The 22,420-nt window shown below is 37.1% G+C and overlaps 1 protein-coding gene across 2 annotated transcripts in view; it reads right to left on the bottom strand.

Moving 5' to 3' along the window:
• Positions 1-1,188: 1,188 nt before the first annotated feature.
• The window catches only part of gpr26 (G protein-coupled receptor 26), a 59,994-nt gene continuing 38,762 nt past the window's right edge, over positions 1,189-22,420 (bottom strand). For both annotated transcript variants that reach the window (XM_062976044.1, XM_003218583.4), the window contains one exon: positions 1,189-20,452. In XM_062976044.1, the coding sequence (XP_062832114.1) occupies positions 20,221-20,452 (232 nt within the window). In that variant the 3' untranslated portion in view covers positions 1,189-20,220. The remainder of the gene's footprint in view (positions 20,453-22,420) is intronic.

Genomic DNA, 22,420 nt, shown 5'->3' with positions numbered 1-22,420 from the left:
AGATCCACCTAACTGTAGTTTTGCCTAGCTCAGATTTGGCTAGTTTGTTTGGCAGAAAGTCATGGGGAACCTTGTTAAGGCCTTACTGAAATCCAGATATGCCACATCCATGGCGTTCCCTGCATCTACCCAGCTTGTAACTCTATCAAAGAACCGTACCAGCAGTTAAAAGATCAGAACAACTGAGCTGAGACATAAGTTGGTGATGTACTGAAAGATTGTTCATGTAGAGCAGTGGTTCTCAGTCAGGGGTCCCCAGATGTTTTTGGCCTTCAACTCCCAGAAATCATAACAGCAGGTAAACTGGCTGGGATTTATGGGAGTTGTAGGCCAAAAACATCTGGGAACCTCAGGTTGAGAACCACTGATACTGAATGGCAATGACCATATATGACCCCTATACCCAGTTTCATCTACCTGCATTTGACAAAGTATGTCCTTTTTTAGTGTGATTCTGTGGCAGTTTTCAGCAGAAGTCGTTCTTTTTTTATAGAGTTCACTATTATCCACAGTTTCCTGTTTCCAAAGAAAGTTCAGGAATAGATCCCCGTGGATATGAAGATCATGCAAATGGATCTAGGCTAATGCTTCAATTACTATAGTTTTTGAAAGAGAAATGAAATCCAAACTATTGATCTCTTGTTCTTTATCATTAATAGTTCTGGTATTTTGGATTTGAAAGATTAGGGTTTCATGACGTACTATTCCACTTAGACACATTAAATTCAATGAAATGTTCATTGCTTTTATTAACATTTTGGTGTTGGTTGTCTTCGTTTTGATACACAAGTCTGCTCAAGACATATCTTCTATATGGATGTCCTCTGATTCTTCTTTCTAACAATATTGCATGAAGTTTTAGCTTGGCCTCAAAATTCTTCTTATAATATGCCTTCAAAAGGGACAAATTTGACACATTGTACTGAAAAGCAGCCATGGAAATAGGTTTTGAGTCAAGCTCATGGATTAAAGTGGAATAAAATGAGAAAGCATTTAAATTACTATTTGCTCCCAGGAAAATGGAATATAGCATATGTGGGCCATAAACACGGTTATCAGTCAGCACCACTACCAAATCACCCACTAATATGGAAACATAATGAAAACCTGTCCTCACCTGAATCTGGCTGCCTCTTTCATCAAGTATTTTAAATGTATATATGATTAATAATACAGAAATTCAACCAATATTTTTAAATGTAAACTTTTATTTTAAAAATGTTTACACACGTTCATGTAATTGGAACCACAGTTTTATATCAACAGTGCTTAACAAATCACAATGTACACGAACATATATACACTGAGATGTCATTTCCTGTATTGACTATTAACTCTATATAGGAAAATACAGTACAACATTTGATATGTTGTCACATATACAAGCCATTGTAAACAAAAAGGTCAACACAGGCCTCTTACATTTAAAAAAATGTAGGAAGAGAAATACACAAATCTATCATTTCTTTTTTTCATTCTAAGAATCGCTGGAAATTAGCAAGACGGTGATAGAGATAGTGATGCTTGAGTTTCATTAAATCTGAAGTGCAGGAAAATGGTGGAACTAATGTGGGATTAAGCCTAACAATATATTTAAAGTATATACTCATGTATAAGTTAACCTCATGTATAAGTCATGGGCAGGTTTTGCAGCCAGATTTATGGATTTTGATATGACCCGTGGATAAGATGAGAGCCATTTTGTGGAGAGGAGAAAGCACTAATGTTGCCTTAGGGAGTCAGTTGTCCATGGCTTCCACTTTGATTTTCCCACCAAGGGATTCAAAAAGGTTTAAGTGGCAGCATGGTGAAGACAGTAGAAGGGATTGGTGCTTTTTTAAGGTTCTCACGTTTTGGACTAAGTTCTTCTTTTTCCCTACTCTATTTAGAGAACGGGATAGTTGCTTTTTTGATAAGTTAAAAGTACAGTACTCACATTGACTTATGGATAAATCGACACAGGTTTTTGGGATGACTTTTTGACTAACCTTTCTATACATAATATATAAGAGTATATAGGGTAGATGTAAAATCATTTTTTTCTTTCCATATGAAGCAAGCTTCTGAAAAAAACACTGCTCTCCTAGATAATTAGAAATTTGATTAAAAATTACCGTATTTACTTGATTCTAATGCTCATCTTTTTTGACTAAATTATCTTCCCAAAATTAGGTTGAGCATTAGTTTCACGTAATATGGTAAATACTTTTTGGGTTTCGGGGTTTTGGAAATTGAGGTGCACATTAGATTCGATGGTGCATTAGACTCAAGTAAATATGGGTATGTTTTCAAAGCATATGTCATTTCATACTGGTTTAAAGCTTTTTCAAAGTAACAGGGGCATCGAGAAATAGATTTGCTATGAAAATGCAACACTGTAGGGAAGAAGGCTACATTCTCCCCTTCATTCACACTACTACCACACATTACTTTTGCTACATCCTTGGAATTTGCTGTGTCAGAATACATATTTTTATTGTTCTCAGTTCCAGATTAGTTCCAACATTTTCACTGCATTAATCACAAGTTTGTCATAAAGATGTTGGTAATCTAGAGGTGTTAACTGACCTCAGGGATTCCAATCAAGGTAAAGATTCATTAATGGGTCTATTTTTTTAGTACAGCAATTACAAACTGCATCTTATCCCCAAATTGTATCTTCTGATACATCATACTTTACCGAGAATATGCAGTGTTCATCACTTGCCCTGGAAGCAACATCTTGCAGATAGAAATGGTAATGTGAATTTCCCCGATGATTCCTTATATTTAGTTACTTCCAGTTTAAGAAATACATATTAGGATGTTAGTAAGATTTCACAAAATAGGCTTTTAATTCCTGGATGAAAAACCCTCCAGGAAATTAGAAGTCTAGTTCCCTAGGGCCAGGCATTCATCCAAATTCCAACATATTGCTGGAGTAAATGTTAAATGTTACTTTCCTTTGATAAAGAACTCACAAGGGTTATTTCCTAAAATGGTATTCATAAAAATAACCATGGGGAAGAGGGAGGGGGAAATAGGTTCAGTGTTTATAAATACATTTCACATATCAAGGCACCTGATCATTATTAGTTTTCTACTTCCAAGGCAGTTTGTGATCATGCTTTTCAATGCTTTCCTGTGGATGAGTCTTTTTCATTCTGCTCTTGCTGTTGTCTGTTACTTGAATCCTATCAAAGGAAACTTCATATCATTGTAATGAGTTTATTAGGGGCTGTCTACTCAGATAATCTTAAGTTCTACCATTCATATTCTCTATGATACTAGGGGGAAATGAATGCTCTACCCCACTCCAAAGTAATGGTTGACAGAAAAGTCTGGGATTGATTTATGATTTTCTATTTAAAGAAAGTCATATAGTGATCCTTTTTATGTTAACAAAAGAAATGCAATTATGGCATCCTTTCTAGATGGCCTTACACCCTCTGTATGCTGAAAAGGGCTGACCATTATTATATTTCCAAACCACACAAGTATTGCCAGGAAGTCTTCTATGATCGCAGCATTGTTGCATGAGGTTATGGTATTATAAGGTGAGGGGGAAGATACATTATGACCACCATGTCTTTAAGACCAGTACCTATGGTTGTATTTACCTGCATCTGGCAAAATATGTCCTCTCTTTAGGTATTTTCTACTTCCTCCAAGTGATTTTATGGCATGCTTCCATTGGAAGTTGACCATAGAATCATGCCAGAAGACACAGAGAGGTGTCCTTTCTAGGCATTTCCCTGGTCTTCCAATGCAACTCTGTGGTATAAATTCATTGAGTTGGGTTCACTATTACATACGGTTTTGTGCATCAATGAAAAGTCCTCAAACATACCCCCAGTAGATATGGGGTCATATTGTACCAGAGTCACAATGATCAGTTCTCTGTATTATTCTATTTGCCATTGACCATGGTCTACTGTTTCCCAGATATTAATAAATCTGTAAGTACAGGTGATGTGTTTGCCTTTTATTCAGTGTTTCTTCACTCCTCCTCCCAAAGTTGTGGGGTACAGGCACAACAGTGTACATTGAGAATAGATTGGAAATCCATGAGGGGCAAAAATATTAAAAGCTCCCAAGAAACTCTAAAATGCCTTCCCTTTCCAAGGAGTCATTGTAGACATCCTATCTGGAGTGTCTCAAGACTGAAAATGGGTTAAAAGCTCTCTTCATTCATGCACTAGCACAGTAGAATTGCTGACCTTTTTGGAGGAGTTTCCTCCCTGTGTGAGTTGCAGCTCCAGACCTTCCTTTATGGGCCTACTAATGCAGTCAGCCAACAGTTTTAATTCTGGAAAATAATATGCATTATCTCTCAGAAATGTGAGGGAGGTTGGTATAACTCTAACAATCGTATCACACGAGGAAATGTCAGCATCCCCATTCTGTCCCAGTTGAGCCACGGAGCCACCCATCACATGCCATACCCCCTCGATGGATTGTCACCTTGACGTGGTGAGGGGGCTTGCGTGTTCCAATGAACCTGAGGGCACAACCACTGGAGTCATGCACTCCCAGGAGGGCCCACAGGGGAGGATCCAGGCCAAGAACAATCCGAAGACCCAATGACCTCAACAGCGGAGCAGGCGGAGGATAAAATGGTATATGTTACAACGGCTGTGAAGGCGGAAGAAGGCTGCAACAGACTGAGAAGCCACTCTCGTTGTGTTAATCACACCACTGCTGGGACCTCAATCTGTGAAGACTGTGTGTTGACCAGCTGTGCACCGACCTCCACACATTAAAAAAAATAATCAAGAAATGGAGGACCATCATCCTCGAACTACGAGGGATCGCCTAAGAAGAAGACATGCCATAGTCTCACTACCGACAGAGCTCCATGCCTCAACTGGAGTGACAGCATCCTACGATGCTGCGCCATCAACACGGAGCCTTCCCATGTTCCATTAGGAACAATGGGGCTACCATGGGGGGAAGCCACACAGCAACACTTCCCCACATGTGATGGGGAAGCGTCAGCTGCCAACAAAGTAGGGTGTGTGGTGGCTGGATAGTCCTGCTGCCCCCCAATTCGCCATAGAGGCTAGTGAATCAATCTAGAGGACATCAATATGATAAAGTCCTAAGAGAAAGATACTTCTGTCCTTCCAATCCATCATATTCCATCTCTATTCTTATGATTTGATTGAAATTTAAATACATACCAGGTCCTTCTTCCATGCTGCATGCTAAAGCTAGGTATGAAATGTGGTCAACATGCCTAATAGGAAATATTCAAAGAAAGAAATCATGTGTGTCTCCTGAATTGTTTAGTCAGTCTTGGAATGCTGCTAAGATAAGTGACATTCTCTGTTCTCTCATCTTAGCTTAGTATTAGAGGGCTGAGAGGAAAGGAGAGAATTTATTTCCATCAGTGTCATGACAAGCACAAACAATTTCTGAAAACATTAAAATTAATTACCAAATTCAGCTGAAATTTTATCAGAATACATTTTAGTTATAGGGACTACATTTTAGAGGTTGCATAAAATCCTCGCTGTTGGACAGCGTTGATTGCAGGAATTACCATTTGCTTCTATGTCTCAGGTAACAACATGTTTTAGACCAACCCTTGTGGGATTACATTGATTGCAATTATACTTTAATAGAAACAGCTGGAACAATTTCAACTTCTTTAAAAAGTTCTTAAACCAGACAAAGATATTGAAGTCTGTGAGTCTCCTAATGGCAGAACACATAATGGTTGTTTCTAAATTTAGCAATGTGAGCACAATAAGTCCTCTCTCTCTCTTTTTGGGGTCAGTTTCAAACCCAATCATGAAAAACATTAAACCCGTTGAAGAGAGGCAATATTCTTAGCATAACCATAAGAATATTAACTAGACAGTCCTTTCCGACATGACATCTGTCAGCACATTGATCATAAATGTAGATTTGAGCTATTAGACATGCAAAATTGCATTTATAATAACATTTTGGCCTTCCACCATATTGAAACCAGTTTTATTATGCATATTTACTGCACTGACATACATGGGGTTATAAACTCAACCGTATATTTGCTTTCCAGTAAAGTGCAACTATAGCTTATCATAATGTCAACTTGCAATATAGATATATTTATGGAAAAATGCAATCATTGTGACTCATTTGATTAATATACGTTTTTGAAAGAAACCCACATTCAAAATCTCAATGTATTTACATGCAATCAACAAGGCCCATCAAAACCTGAAGATCAGATTCTATAAAAATCTTAGTAACTCATCTTCCAGTACAAAATCTTAAATTCTTCCACAAATTTTGTGCTACTTTTCCTTCCTCATCCATTCATCTGAGAGAAATTACATTGACAAAAATATTCTATTAATTGTATTAAGACATATTTTGACAAGAATTAGATTAAGGCTGAATTATTACTTTTAGTGCATTGGTATGGACTTATAAATATTATACATATTATAGTTATCCTAAAGAATTTAGCCTCTGATCCCACAACTCCACTAAGATATATATTAAGAACATGGGTGATGACTTCATTAACAAACCTCTTAATAGGTTTATAGAACTAGCATCACTGATCTACAAAGTTGAAAAGAGATTTCCTACTGAATTTTCTGTGCTTTTTTCTCTTTGGATGAAAAAGTTGCCTACAAAACAGTTGACCAGAACTTTTTGCCACTATATTATTTCCTGAAACCAAAAGGGAAATAGAGTTTTAAAAATAAGCATTTTAATTCTTAAGAACAACAGATTTTAAACTATTGTTTGTTTACTGGAACAAAAAGATACACACATACACAATAGGATACAGACTGCTGCATGCTGAAAAGTAGCATTGAAAATCCTCCCTTCTTGTGATCGCTGTTGCTGCTAATATGAATATGAATACACTCATAGACCTTATTTGCTTGTACAGACTTCTCAGGAACATTGAATGGAAGGACAGAAAACCATATACCAACATAGAGTTCTGGGTTTAGATACATACGTGGAAAGCTTTCTATCTTCTAAAATTAACCCTGTATAAGATAAAATCCAAGGTGTATCAAAGAAGAATGAAGCACTTCATCTCATGCTAGATCCTGCCATTTCAGGCTACATATTGGGTGGTTGGGTTATATCACATTGAATTGTGAAGCTTTGCATTAAAAACTGTATGCATGAGGAAATAAAAGAAGGCTAGAGATATGGAAGTGTGGGAGGTGGGAGGAAGGGATACACGGGGGTACAGAGATTATATGTTCATGGTGAAGATGTAGTTGGGACAACAGTATTGGAGGAAGAAGGAACAAATGGCTTTGGAAGGTTAGGATCTTGGAACAAAAAGTGCCCCCCCAAAAAATAAGTTAAATTTGTGGCCAGTAAATAGAATCTGTGCAGGGAAGTGGCATATGAATTTGGATGGAGAAATAGGACTCTGATGTGAGGATTAACGAGAATAAGGCCATTTCCTTGGACAGCAGAAGTTGGAGAATAGCTAGAGTGGCCTGCCAGATGTTCCCCTTGAGTCTTCTAGCTATACAGTAGAGTCTCACTTATCCAACATAAACGGGCCAGCAGAATGTTGGATAAGCGAATATATTGGATAAGAAGGAGGCATTAAGGAAAAGCCTATTAAATATCAAATTAAGTTATGATTTTACAAATTAAGCACCAAAACATCATGTTAGACAACAAATTTGACAGAAAAAGTAGTTCAATACGCAGTAATGCTATGTAGTAATTACTGTATTTATGAATTTAGCACCAAAATATCACGATATATTGAAAACATTGACTACAAAAATACGTTGGATAATCCAGAACGTTGGATAAGTGAGTGTTGGATAAGTGAGACTCTACTGTACTTCTTTTTTGGATGAAAAAGTCATTTGGTTGGTCAGATTGTCCTGCACATTCTAAACAGTTTGCTACTTTCAGGTGGGAAGGAAGAATCTATCCTATTGAAATAACTGAAGTATGCTTCAATTGTGAATGTAGTCTGTATATAAGATGAAGGAGTTAAGAACAATCTTGTACTTTAGATCCAGAAGGGAAAATGTCATGGGTTAGTTCCAATTAGCTATTGAAGTGGGAATACACAGATAGTGACAACATAGGAGCAGAAAGTTCTCCCATTATTTGTTGAAAGCTTGTAAGAAAACTGTGCATGAAAAAGTTCAAAAGTTATCCATAGTAAGGTAGCATGACAGAGAGAAAATCAAGTTATAGCTTTTCTCCCAGCCTGCTTGCAAGAAATGGGTGTGTGTATGTTTGAAAGAGAATTGTTTGAAATGTATGCTCAAACATGTAGTCTGAAAGGTAAATCTCATAGTCTCTCCAACCCCGTTTCTAATTGCGTAGTTCTATGGAAAGCAACTGAAATAAACAGGTGCTTCCAGTTCTATTTGGCAAACAGACTGCATCATATTCACTCAGGTGTTCATTTGAAAAATGCAGTTAGGAAAATATATACATTCCTGCTGAATTTGGCTTTGTAATTAAAACTTAACGACTGCGATGGGAATTATAACTTAAAGATACCCTGGATTCATTCCTGCTGCTCCCCTGATTTTTCTCCACTTCAAGTAAGTATAGCAAGTTAAACTGCATTAAGAAACGTCAAGTGAATGCTCCAGGGTTTGTTTGAAACTCTGGAGCAGGGGTCCTCAAACTTTTTAAGTGGAGGCCCGATTCACAGTCCCTCAGACTGCTGGGGGGCTGGATTATGATGAAATAGTCCAAAATTAGGATTGTTGTTATTGTGTGCCTTCAAGTCATTTAGGATAGAGGCCAGGCAAATGACCTTAGAGGACCACATCCGGTCCATGGGTCTTAGTTTGGGGACCCCTGATCTAGACGATCTCATAAGACCACAGGTAAGCAAAGAGACCTCCAAAGAACATCTAGATAGTCTCATAAGACCATAGGTAAGGAAAGGGACCCTCAAAGGCCATCTAGATGATCTCATCAAGCCATCAGAAGACCATAGATAAGGAAAGGGACCCTCAAAGACCATCTAGATCAGGGGTCCCCAAACTAAGGCCCGGGGGCCAGATGCGGCCCTCCAAGGTCATTTACCTGGCCCCCACCCTCATTTATAATATAATATTTTTATATCAGTTTTAATAATATAATATATTGTATATACATATGATATTGATAATAATATTATCATTTTATACAATATAATACTACTAATAATACCATATAATAATATTAATTATATGTTATATATTACATATAATGTTACATATAGTGGTATAGTTCAATATAGTAATATATAATGCTAATATTGTGCTATGCTAATAATATAATATATTGTATGTACATAGAGCTGCTCTGAGTTCCCTTCAGGGTGAGAAGGGTGGGATATAAATGTAGTAAATAAATGTAGTAAATGAATAAATAAATAATTTTGGACTTCGGCTTGCCCAAAGTCTGAAATGACTTGAAGACACACAACAACAATAATCCTAATTAACCTGACTATCTCATTGGCCAGAAGCAAGCCCACACTTCCTATTGAAATCCTGACAGGTTTATGTTGGTTAAATTTATTTTCATTTTTAAATATTGTATTGGTCTTTCATTGTTATTGTTATTGTTTTGCACTACAAATAAGATATGTGCAGTGTGCATAGGAATTTGTTCATTTTTTTTTTCAAATGATAATTCGGCCCCTCAACAGTCTGAAGGATCGTGGACCGGCCCTCTGCTTTAAAAGTTTGAGGACCCCTGATCTAGATGGTCTTATAAGGCCATGGGTAAGGTAAGGGGTCCCCAAAGGCCATCTAGACAATCTCATAAAACCATAGGTAAGGAAGGAGAGCCTCAAAGGCCATCTAGACGGTCTCATAGGACTATAGGTAAGAAAACTGACCTCCAAAAGCCATCTAGATGATCTCATAAGGCCGTAGTTAAGCAAAGAGACCTCCAAAGACCAGAGAGACTAAGGTCAACCCTAAGTCGAAAGTTTAGGACAGGGGCCAAGTAAATAACCTTGGAGGGCCACATCCGGCCCATGGGCCTTAGTTTGGGGACTCCTGCTCTAGAGTAACCTTGTAGCTGCAGCACAGTATGGACAGCAGGATCAAGTCCAATTTGAACTAGTCTGTTGTCCAAATGGGGTGTCATCTTCATACCCTTTCTCTGTGATCATCATATCAGGGGAAAGGGGACAGATTGTACCCATGTCGCTCCTGCTGGTCATCGTGGGTGCTCAGGAAGAAGGTAATCAGATCCTATGTAATGCCTTATATGAAGCAAATATTGCATCCATTACATCCTAAAGGCAATACATTAAATACCTCTGGGTACATTTTCCATAGTGTCTCTTCCCCTCAGCAATGAAGTGCTGGGAAAGAGAAGCAACTACTTAACAATCTCTTTTCAAGACTTTTTCCTGCTTACAATTGTTTTTCCAACTGCTTTTCATTCTGTAGCAGAAAAGATACAAGTACAATGGATTGGCTCTGGAAATATATAGATAATATCAGCCACAAATGTAAACTATTTCCCATAGTATATCAGAATCTGCAAGAATATATATTAGCCCATATCTTCACTGGGCACTTAAGGCACACCTTTTGAATATAATCCTGTCATTTATTTCAGAGTTGCACAGAACAAGAGAATGAGTTACAGAACCACATTTATTTCTAGCATGTCCAAAAATGTTATCAGCAAAATGTTAAGAAATTACTTCCCTCTCCCCATCCCATTGATTGCATCATTTCTGTCTGAGGACAGACATGGCAATTCTAGTTTGACTCAAGCAGCTGTGAATAAGAAACATGATACTATTTGAGATATTAAAATATTTAATGAGTAAATTAAAAATGCCTTTTTTCCCCTGTTGTAAGGTAAATTCTGAGAGAAAGCCAAACTGATAATGACAAGCTACTTAATACTGAAGAGAGATTTATTGCTCGAAATAACACAAGATACACTAATGAATGATTAAATAAGATAGATAATGTCATTTTCTTTTATGCATTTTTTCTCCTAACCAGAGAATGCTTTTAAGGTAAATTCTTGTCAAACCTATATCCTGCTGGCAATTTTCCTGACTTGAAATGTAGTGCTTGTTTCGCAAAGTAAACTTTAGATGAAAATGTAGATGAGGATGTGGAGCCTGTGGCCTTTAGATTTACTTTTTGAATCCTAATCCCATCAGTACTAGCCAGAGCGGTCAGTGGCCAAGGAGGATGGGTGTTAAACATCATCTGGAGGGACATAGGTTACCCAACACTTCAGTAAAAAACATGAGGTTCAGTTTCCTTATTTGGATGGAGGCTAAAAGGGGGCACTAGACAGAGGAGGATAGTCCATTTTAGAGGGAGGGAGTTGAAGGAGGAAAATCATTTTCCCCGTTTTCGCTGTTTATTCCCCCTCTCCACTTACCATTTCATAAATGAGGTTTATTTCCACAACAGCGTCATGGGGGGGGGGGGGGAATAGTTTTACTTTTTCAACCCTTCCATCCCCCCATAAAATGGATTATCCTTCTCTGTCTAGCACTCCTTTTTGGTCTCTGCCCAGATAATGAAACAATATGGATATTTGACCTGAACGGGATCTTGTTAACAGCTTGTTTATTTTACCTTCTTTTATACCTGTATGTTGTATGTATGTCTATGTGTTAAATGTTTTGATACGGCCGATGGGCTAATCAATAAAACGTGGTTTGTTATTTTGTTGGAACAATATGGAACACTGTGCAGACTATAGATGTTTTCACACCAGCGTTATAGAATGGAAGCTATCGTCTGATCTGCTCCTGCAGAATTCTAGGAAATCTAGTTTAGGGAAGCTGAGGACCTCTCTAGCTGAGGATGTCAAAGTCTCCACCCTGAACTAGATTCCCAGAATTTTGCAAGAGAAACTCCGATGATTGACTCCATTTTATGATGCTGGTGGAGAAACATCCTATACAGGGATAGAACCAGAGGGATACACCACAGCTTGAACACCTGTTGTCTTCCTTTCCCTTATTATTTAAAATCTCAAAGCAGTATTGCAAAGTTCTAGAATAAACCATGTTATTATGCACAAGTGAAGCCTGGGCGTGACCACACTCATATCAACTAGGTTCACATTTTCTGAAACATCCTGACATTGTTTGTGATATCTCTTCCTATTTCTGTAAAAAGATATTTCAGATATTGTCCTTGTCAATCAGACCCCCAAGTATCTTTGTTCCATTAACATATTATGAGTGATTTTATCTTTATATAGCAAAGAAGAAAGCTCACCATCCTACTCTACACAGTGGTTGTATTGTATAAATTGGCTGAAGCTTGTGATCACAAGATGACATAGTCTTATTCTGTGGTCAGATGTTCAAATTAAACACTGCTTCATATCAAGCATTACCATAGCAAAGATGGTGAATGAATAAGCTAACTCCTTTACTATGTAGAAATGATAACTGTATTCCAAATGTATGGAACATAGTAAACATTAATGTTTTAGCATTGTCCAGGCACAGGGTTGCAAACCTCATTTAAAGTTTCTCTTGTTATTTTATGACACTTCTCTACTATCGCAATATTCACTTCTATTAAAGATGCATACATTTTTCTGAAAACAATTACACTAAAAATCAGAATTATAAGCTCTTAAGTGTGTGAACATTTTGGGGAAATCCTGTATCATCAAGTGATCACAATATTTCATTGGCATCGATAAACTGGGCACAATTCTAGCATAACGTTAAGTCAGCTTCATGCACTAAACACTTGAAATGACAGATAATTCATTCCTTAAAGATTAGTGATTTTTACACTCTGTCTGTCTGTCTTTATCACCTATCCATCTATAATATACCTCAGGGTGGCAGATCTATCTAGAACGGAAATTTGTGTTATACCTTTCAGTGTGTCTAGGACATTGATTGATAGCTGCTTGATCCAGTAGATTGGCATGAAATTTCCACCACTTAATCAATTTAGCTAGACAACTCTTTCAAGAGAAAACATCAGCATATGATCCAGCTTGACTTGATGACAACATTAATATACAGCCCCATGATGAGCGGCATCCATTTGCTCCCACTTTGTGGTAGGACTTGCTAATCACACTCACATTCTCGGCCTACAGATGATTGTTTCATTTCTGGGGATTTCGATGACTAGTTATAAAATGATAGTTCCAGCCCAATCAATTGTTTCCAAAATACTTTGACTTCATCTTTGGACCAATCCATATTTCAGTTCGGTCTGTTTCTGCTGAGATATGTTAATGTGGCAAGGACTGCATTGACAGAATCCATATAGTCTGCAGCAACAAAACTAATTTCAGAAAACCACCCATAATTGTAGATTAGCATTTGAAAATCCACATTTTTGGCTTCCTAATATTTTAAATGATATGACTTCTAATGAAGAAGGATATCAAACACTTTGGACACATTGGAATAGCATGTCTGTATTCACCTGAAGGAATACAGCTCCTCATAACTGAAGATCTATAGATTAAGGAAGTTGAAAAGAATCTAAACAATTTTTGCAAGTCAGTGAAATTATACGGGTGACAACCATTTACAACTAACTGCCAATCTCAACTAGTGAAAAACTCAATGGCACCCCCTTCCCTGAACTAAGCGAAAAAGCACAGAGAAAAAAAGAAACCCCTGAACTGTTATGCTGGTAGGGATATTTTGAAAGCTAGTATCCAAAGAAGTAACTTTTCCAACCTTGGATATCTTTGATATCTGATAGTTTAGTGCAGGGGTCCCCAAACTAAGGCCCGGGGGCCGGATGCAGCCCATCAAAGCTATTTATCCGGCCCCCACGACACAAGGGCAGAAGCGGTTTGGGCTAAATGACCCAAGGGGTCTCTTCTTCTCTTACAACCATCATTATTATTATTATTATTATTATTATTATTATTATTATTATTATTAACATTGAGGCTGGGTGGCCATTTGTCAGGGGTGCTTTGCTTGTGCTTTTGGTGCACAGAGGCAGAGGGGGGTTGGACTAAATGGCCCAAGGGGTCTCTTCCAACCCTCTTTATTATTATTATTAACATTGAGGCTGGGTGGCCATCTGTCAGGGATGCTTTGCTTGTGCTTTCGGTGCACAGAGGCAGAAGGGGGTTGGACTCAATGGCCAAAAGGGTCTCTTCCAACCCTCTTTGATATTTTTGTTGTTGTTGTTGTTGTTGTTATTATTATTATTATTATTGCTTGGTGGTCAATTATAGTCCGGTCCTCCAACGGTCTGAAGGATCGTGAACTGGCCCCCTGTTTTAAAAGTTTGGGGACCCCTGGTTTAGTGTATACAAATGTTGTTAGATACACAAAATTATTACAAAATACTGTATAAAATAACCATGATGTATTTAAGGTTATATGAAGCATAAATAAATTTTGTTTTCAGACTGGGCTCCCATCTCCAAGATACTGTACATATACCCAAGTAGCAGTATTCCAGACCCTCCAAAAATCTGAAACATTTCTTGTCCCAAGCATTTTATATAAGGGATATTTATATTGTCATAGTAATAGTACTTTGGTTGCCAGATGGTAGCTTTTCCAATCTACATGCATAACTTATGAAACATACAAGGGCCAAACAAAATATCAGCTTCCTAGAACACATGAATGTTGTGATTCTGCCAAATATATGTACTTCTAAATTCAACTACATTTTAGTGGGAAAGGTTTAAATGCATTCTTAATTAAATTTTTCATCAAATGTAATGGGCAATAAAAAGTCCTGGCTTTTGTGGCATCCCAAGTTCCCCGTATTTCTCCTGGCGCCAATTTCATCTTCTCACCTTCCCCAAACTTAAGGTGTTTAAACCACATCCTAGACATGTGGTAAAAATGGAAAGTTGTGTCAGTCTCCCTAAGAGGATAATCAATTCTTTGGGCATTATGGCCAACTTGGCAGTAATCTTGATAATGGAAACTGAAAATAAATGCAAAGTAGAAAAGTGGGGAGGGAAGAGGCAGCAGAGAACAGCAAAAACAAACAAACAAACAAAAAAACCCACCCCCAAAGCAAACAGGTTATATCTCTAGAAATGTATCTGTTTCATACGATTGAAGGCAAAATAGGTTTTTAAGCGATATGATGTTTTAAATGATTATTATCTGAAAATGACAAGAGCAAAAATAATATGCTAAATATTGTTGCCCTTGGATTTATCCCCCCTTTATATTTTATTATTTAACTGCCCTTTTTGGCATACACAAACGATTGGATTTTACTACTTTAATAAACGACAGAGTCGAAATGATCAGTGAAGGTACTTTTGTATGAATCACTGAAAGATAGCCCCAGAGTCAAATATCTAAAAGGTCATCTGTTAACTATAATAATGACAAATTAATATGAAAAGAAAGGAAAGGGGTGAGATAAAATGAAGTTCATATTAAGCACTACGATTTTTGTAAGGAAATACTGGATTTGCTTAAAGTAGACTAATCTACAGATTAATGCCAATCAGCTCATTGAATTATACACTCTATCATCTTCAGCTAGAATGGCATTACTTCCAATCAGGATCCCTCCAAATGTGTTGAATTGTACCAGGTTGGGGAAACGTAAATCATGATTTACTTATACATTATATTGTATTTATCTTACTGAGTCCTCAAAATGATGAGAAAGCAGATACTGTAAAACCACAATAACCTACAATATTTAAGCACAGTTAATCAGATCATTAGCATTATCAGATCATTATCCAAAAAGTATGTGATTTTAATATTGAATTTAATGTTCAATTTAATGTTTTAAATTTAATTAACTTTAAGTCTCTGTTTGTATGTATTCTAAGGCATTTAATGGTTGCCATATGTAAGCTACATTGAGTCTCCTTCAGAGTAGAGAAAGGTGGGGTAGAAATAGGGTAAATAAATACAAAAATACATTTTTAAAAGGCAACCAAACTAAAAACAATTTGAAATGTAAGACTTATTGCTTTTAAAGGGTTTACTCTGAGCATACCTAGGATTGGATCCTACAGATAGTTCTCAAAAGATAATGGCAATAGTAGTATCTTCTTTACAGAATTTAGCATTCGCAGCAGACTTTATCATGAATGCAATCAATAATTTAGTTACAGCTTCTCATAAAATCATGATCGCAGTTATAACATCCTGACAGAACTAGAATTCTTCTTAGGACAGGCTAGGATATTAATTCATTTTGTGAGATGGTCTTTTCTGAAACAGAGAACACTCTAAGTCACAGCAATGCCCATACATTAGTGCTTCTCCATTTCCGGGAAGTAAACAAAACTTTTGTGCAAGTAAACAGGGAAACGATGCATATAAAATTGGTGGCTGCTGACATTTGCAGGGGCACTGCCATGAGGTAATGGTAGTCAGATCAAAGTTCAGCTTCTAAATGCTACATCTAGAAAAGCAGCCCCATCTTTTTAATCAAAATTGAGTTTGTTAGTCTCAAGTGGAGGGTTACCTTCATGTGCAAAATGCATTATCAGTGAGAAAAATATACATGGCATTTTCCTTGAAAGTCACATCAAGTAACAAATGCAAATTCCTTCTGGGTCCTACAGCGAAATCTGTTGAAAATTCTCAGAAAATTCTGTCTTATTGCCCTAGATAAACAAGATCACTTTTCAGATTTTTAAAATATCCTTCACTATTTTCTACATGGGTGGATCTATCAGTCTTCATTCACCACAAGTAGGACATCTCAAAAGTGTGCTATGCCTGGGACTTTCTGGAAAGTTCAAAGTGGTGGCCAGGCTACCAAGTGGCTACTGTTTTTGCAACAGCAAGAAAATCCTATACCCAAAGCACATTCAGAGAAAAGGAAGAAACTTTTTTTTTACTGCTACTCAGAGTTCTAGATGTGGGGGACAAAATGAGGACCAAGTCATAATTCAATACCCCTTTCCTATAAAAATTTCCTTCAGCTTCCAAACATCTAGCATTGCAGAAAGTGAGACTCTGAAAATCATTCACATCCAACACCATCCAAGAGAGTTGAAGAAGACCTTAAGATCATGACTAGTAGGGTGTATCTAGATGCTGTTTTATGTTTTAATATCTTAATGTTAATGGTTTTAAATTGTATTTATATGTTGATTGCTTCTATTGATTTTATGTTATGTTTTATTTGCTTTGTATAATGAGGCACTGAATTTTTGCTGAAATGTATGTTGTACACTGCTATGAGTCCCCTCCGAGGTGAGAAGAGTGGGATAAAAATGAAGTTAATAATAATAATAATAATAATAATAATAATAATAATAATAATAATAATAACAACTCCTGTAATTGTTGAGTTGCTTTCCTTTGATAATTTTACCTGCTCCTCTTTCTTTAGATGTTGATAATATATTTCCCAGCTGAAGTTACAGCAATGCCAGAAATCTGGGGACTGAAAGCAAATTTCAATGTGAGTTAAATTATTTGCGAGTTGCAATGGCCTCATTTTGCTCTCTCCCCATAGCTACATCTCAGCTGCTACTACTCTTGGAGAACCTCACATAACTGTCAAAGAATCTCTCCTTCTCTTGGAGAAGGTATGTAAAATGGTTTGTTGCAATCTACTGTCTATACATAGTAAGGAGCCCCCACTCAACACACCCATGAAGAATTTTGAGAGATCATTTCCCAATAGTACTAATTCTGAGAAAATACTGCTCTCATTCTTCCAGCTCCCAATATAGGTAGTATAAAAACCTTTGACAGAAACGTTTCTTAAGCACTGTTGTTATTGTGTGCCTTCAAGTCACTACCAACTTATGGTGACACTAAGGGATTTTCTTGGCAAGATTTGTTCAGAGGGCATTTTCCTTTGGCATCCTCTGACTTGAGTACGACTTGCCCAAAGTCATCCAATGGGTTTCCATGGTTGAGTAGGCATTTACACCCTGGTCTCAAGAGTTGTAGTCTATTGCTCAAACCATGACACTATGCTGGGTCTGTCCTGATGGTTTTGCTTTCTTTCTGAATTTCCTTGAAATTTCTTTAGGCATTAACCATTGAACAGTTCAAGAAAATTGAGAAAGAAAACTTAACCTGAAAAATTTGAAGGCAGGAGGTCATGTATCCAACTCATTTGCTTGATTGAAATTAAAAGTGTATAGTAAAAACAGGTGTTTCATGAGGTTTTTTTTTTTTTTTTTTTTTGCTATGGTCTTAATAAATATATGAAGCCTGGTGCAGCCCTTCTTTTATTGTACACCATTAGGCATACGTAGCAATCTATGACCAAGGAAAAGGAAATATGAAAGTAATACGATTTCTTTGCTCAGAGAAGAATAGGCAGAAGAGGAAACAGAATTTGTCCCAAGTTACTGAGCTATATCCCTTTCATTTTGTATTATCAGACTTTTTTTTTAAAAAAAGAAACTAACATTGAGTTGTTTCAAATAAGCATATTGACAACAATATTTTAGGCATTAACATAGATTATACCTTCTATTCTCCGTTTAAAAATATCAGATATTCTCTTAATCTAAAATGTGAATTTTGCTAGTATTATCCCTTTTCTTATAACTTTTCTCCAGTTCTGAGCACTGTTCAAGGAATCATATGCAAAAATTCTGTATGTATTTCTTGAGGCAGGCAGTCAAGGGCTTCATGATCACAGAGAAAACAATGTTAACTATTGCATTGTGAAGAGCGTTACATTCTAGACTGCCAGCAGCCTACGCAAGCCAGAGCACGGCAGACAATAAACACTTATACTTTAATGCAACAACACTTTAGGTATTTCCACAGTCAGAAAATCATTGCAACATGGAAACAATTTGGGCGAAACAATGAAATACAACATTCTGCTCATTTGGCATAGCAGTATAACACACAGCTGAAGAGTATCAGCAAGGTCTTCTGAAAAGACTAGAACCTTTCTCCCAACACACACATGCAGACCGTGGACTAATTCAGTAGAAGTCAACCGCTAATATGGTGGATGACCAAACCCCATACTGGTAGGGAAGCTGGAAATACTGAAACAGTGTGCTTAATATTTGAAATAATCTAGGGCAGCATCCAAACCATGTGAAATAATCTGAGTAGTCTGCTCTGGAGCTGCCTTGAAGAGATCATGGGATGACACATGGTACCAAGGAAGCAGTCCAGATAGTTAGCCAGGCTGACAGTGCGTTTGTGCCCTATCTTCCTGGTTGTTACCACCACCACCATTTCATTGTCCAAAAGCAACTATCCTCCAAAGCCTCGCAGACAACATCATTTCTCGTGAAGTCACAAATGGGCACTCAACTGTGTCATCACCAGATGTGACATTGCTAATAAGGCTTTGTTGGGGAGATGCTTCTGTTCAGTAAAAGAGTGTTGGGTATTTTTGGCATGTGGAAACTGGATTGCCCCAGATCCAGCCCAGATTAGTGACCCGCACATCAAAAGTACATATAGTTCTTTTTCTGCCAGATTAAAGGATGGTTGAAGCACTTGTGCTGTGTAACTGGTCATATGCCATATTTGAACTGCTCACAGAGGGTTCAAAGTGAGAGTGTTTTATTTGACCTGTGTTGGTAAGGGAGTAGGTCTGTCCTAAATGTGGGTTGTGTTTGATGTGGGAAAGCAATTGTTTCTTTATTCTATCAGGGGAAACAACATCACAAGCAATGAAAACAGAACCAAAAGTAGATTCTTTCTGTAGAAAAAGCATCATAAATGTGGAAATAGTGGGATGGACACTAAGATTCTGTTCTAATAGGTTTATGTATAAATAGGTGTGGCTAAAGAAAAATGATTTAAGAAAAACCCAAAAGTGATGATATAATTCCGTGTTTCACAACCTGTGGGTCCCCAGGTGTTTTGGCCTACAACTCCCAGAAGTCTCGGCCAATTTGCCAGCTGGGGACCCTCAGGTTGAGAACCACTGAAATAATTGGTCACATAATTTACAGGGTAAGATATGAGCAGGAATCAATTGCTATCACACATCAACATTAATACCAAGATTCAAAGCTATTTCAGTGGGCTTTTCCCTTGGGTGGGGCTGGGAGTGAACATATATAATCACAATCCTTTAACGTTATCCATACCCAATCAGCTCTGGATAAAAACAGCATTTTGCCTTTGTGGATCAGAATATACAGATTTCATGAAGTTAGTAGGGAGTTTTGTAGAGGCGATTGTTTATCAGCATTAAAAGGCAGACCAACTTTGCGATGAAATTCATTACCTAAGTTGCTGAAGATTTAAAAGGCAGGCTTTCCAAAAATATTGTAAGATGACATTCCTGAAGACACCAGCTATGGTTCTTCGACTTCTGTTCACCAATATTAGGCTACATTAAATAAGAAGTTCAACCTTCATTCATTCACTTGCAAAATGTTTCGACTTTGTGATTCACTTGTGAGTGCAGATGAATTTATTGAGCTTCTTTTTAACACCTTGTTTATGATGTCCTTCCATGTCTTCTTATACTGATGCCGTAACAAAGAGTACACAAAAGGATCTGAAACAGCCTTGCTATAAGCCAAACACTTGGAAATGACTCCCCAGTGTGCATTGATGGGGGCTACTGATGACAGTTCTACCAGTCTGCAGAGAGATAGAGAGAAAAAGATTAACATTACTGTCTGGTAAAAAAAAAAAACTGAGGAGTACAACTGAGTGCAATCATTCTATTCTCACTGAGCAACTATCTGAAATATTTACAACAATGTGAATGCAATGGTCTAGTGTTGCTTGATTTAGCTACAGATAGCCTAATGTCAAAGAACATACCTACACATACAACAGTATGAATGAACACATATATACAAAATGTACACATGATGCCATTTAAAGTCTTTATATGCTTTTAAAAACCTCAAACCTAAATCTAGTAGTTAGTCCCAAATATTGCTTCAATTGGTTATAGAACTGAAATCTGGATTCAAGCTATAGCCAGTTTAACCAAAAAAAAAAAATTAATGTCCAAACCGTGGAAAATACCACAGCATCAGAATGAGAATAAAGCAAAGCCAAAAGAGACAAAATTGTTTGCTAAAAGGGAAATCACTTGGATTCATTATCTGCTTTCCAAAAATAGAAGTTGAAGATGCCTTCAGTTGATTAGGAGGATCTCTTCCCTTGTAGAAGTTTGTTTCTTCCAATCTGAGTCCCTTCGGGTGAGAAGGGCAGGATATAAATGTTGTAAATAAATAAGTAAATAAATATTTCATGCATCTAAATCTGTAAAGCAAATATGAGCACTTCAGCTGGAAATCTGTGAAGGTGTTTTAGGACTACCCCATTTCCCTGAAAATAAGACATCCCCTAAAAATAAGATCTAGTAGAGGTTTTGCTGAATTGCTAAATATAAGGCCTCTCCCGAAAATAAGACCTAGCAAAGTTTTTATTTGGAAGCATGCCCACCAAACAGAACACCAGAGCATGCAGGATTGGTAAATGTATGTACCATAGATTGTGGTACATGGAAATAATGGTAGTAACAAGACATTCTTGATAGGATTTGCAGTTTGTCTGGTTATGCTGGTTTGTGACGACAACTGCTATAAAGTATGTAATAAATGTCCATTTTTTGATTCAACAATAAATGTGAATTCTTCTTCATGGAAAAATAAGACAGCCTCTGAAAATAAGACCTAGAGCATCTTTGGGAGCAAAAAATAATATAAGACACTGTCTTATTTTTGGGGAAACACGGTACATGACTTGGGAAAACAGGTGTCTAGAATACCTTCAGCAAAATCTTCATGGGTCTAATCCCATAGTGCAATGCTAAACTCATTTACTTAGAGGTAGAATCCATCGTATTTAATGGTGCTTACTACCTGAAAAGAATATAGCAGTAAGAATTGCTCACCCCTTCAAATGTCAACTCCTGAGATTACCAGTGATAGGACTGGAATAACCAATGGTGAGAAATACCAAGAGATTCCAATGGTAACTTAAAATTCTATTGTTTCTAATTCAACACTATTGTGAGAGCAGTAGTAAATCAGAATGGATATACAGACCAAGATTGTTAATGGCCATTGTCACCCAAGGGAAGCACTTGAAGAGAACACTTTCATACTATTGATTTCGAGTGAACAATTAGTTCGCCTTTCTTCTGATTACTTTCTATCAAGCTGTCAGATTCAGAATAGGATTTTTCTGTCACATTCACTGAAGCCTATTCTAATGTGTAAGATTTCTGTTATGCAAGATTTAAGTGTCTGCAGAAATGTTTGCGATTTTTCTCACAAGGTTTTTACTGTTATCACAGGTAAAGGATGAGAGGGAGAATGCAAGAAACATGTGGATCTCTGTGCACACATAAACACACACAGAGATATCTATCCATCAGCATTTGATGTATATGTAAAACTGGAATTCAACAGCTGTGAATATGGCTTGATCTTCCATTGACGTGCTGGTAATGCTATGAATGTGATTAATACATATTAATAAATAATGTATAAATAGTATAATCAATCAAGCAATCATACTTCTTTGGAGGAAGTATGTTCTATAGGCAGGCCCGGTTCTTCATTGAAGCCCATGAAGCTGAGTGTACCT

Source organism: Anolis carolinensis, chromosome 3 (genome assembly GCF_035594765.1).
Source record: "Anolis carolinensis isolate JA03-04 chromosome 3, rAnoCar3.1.pri, whole genome shotgun sequence".
NCBI lineage: Eukaryota > Metazoa > Chordata > Lepidosauria > Squamata > Dactyloidae > Anolis > Anolis carolinensis.
The sequence above is the reverse complement of the archived record's forward strand: the minus strand, read 5'-3'. Positions and strand labels throughout refer to the sequence as shown.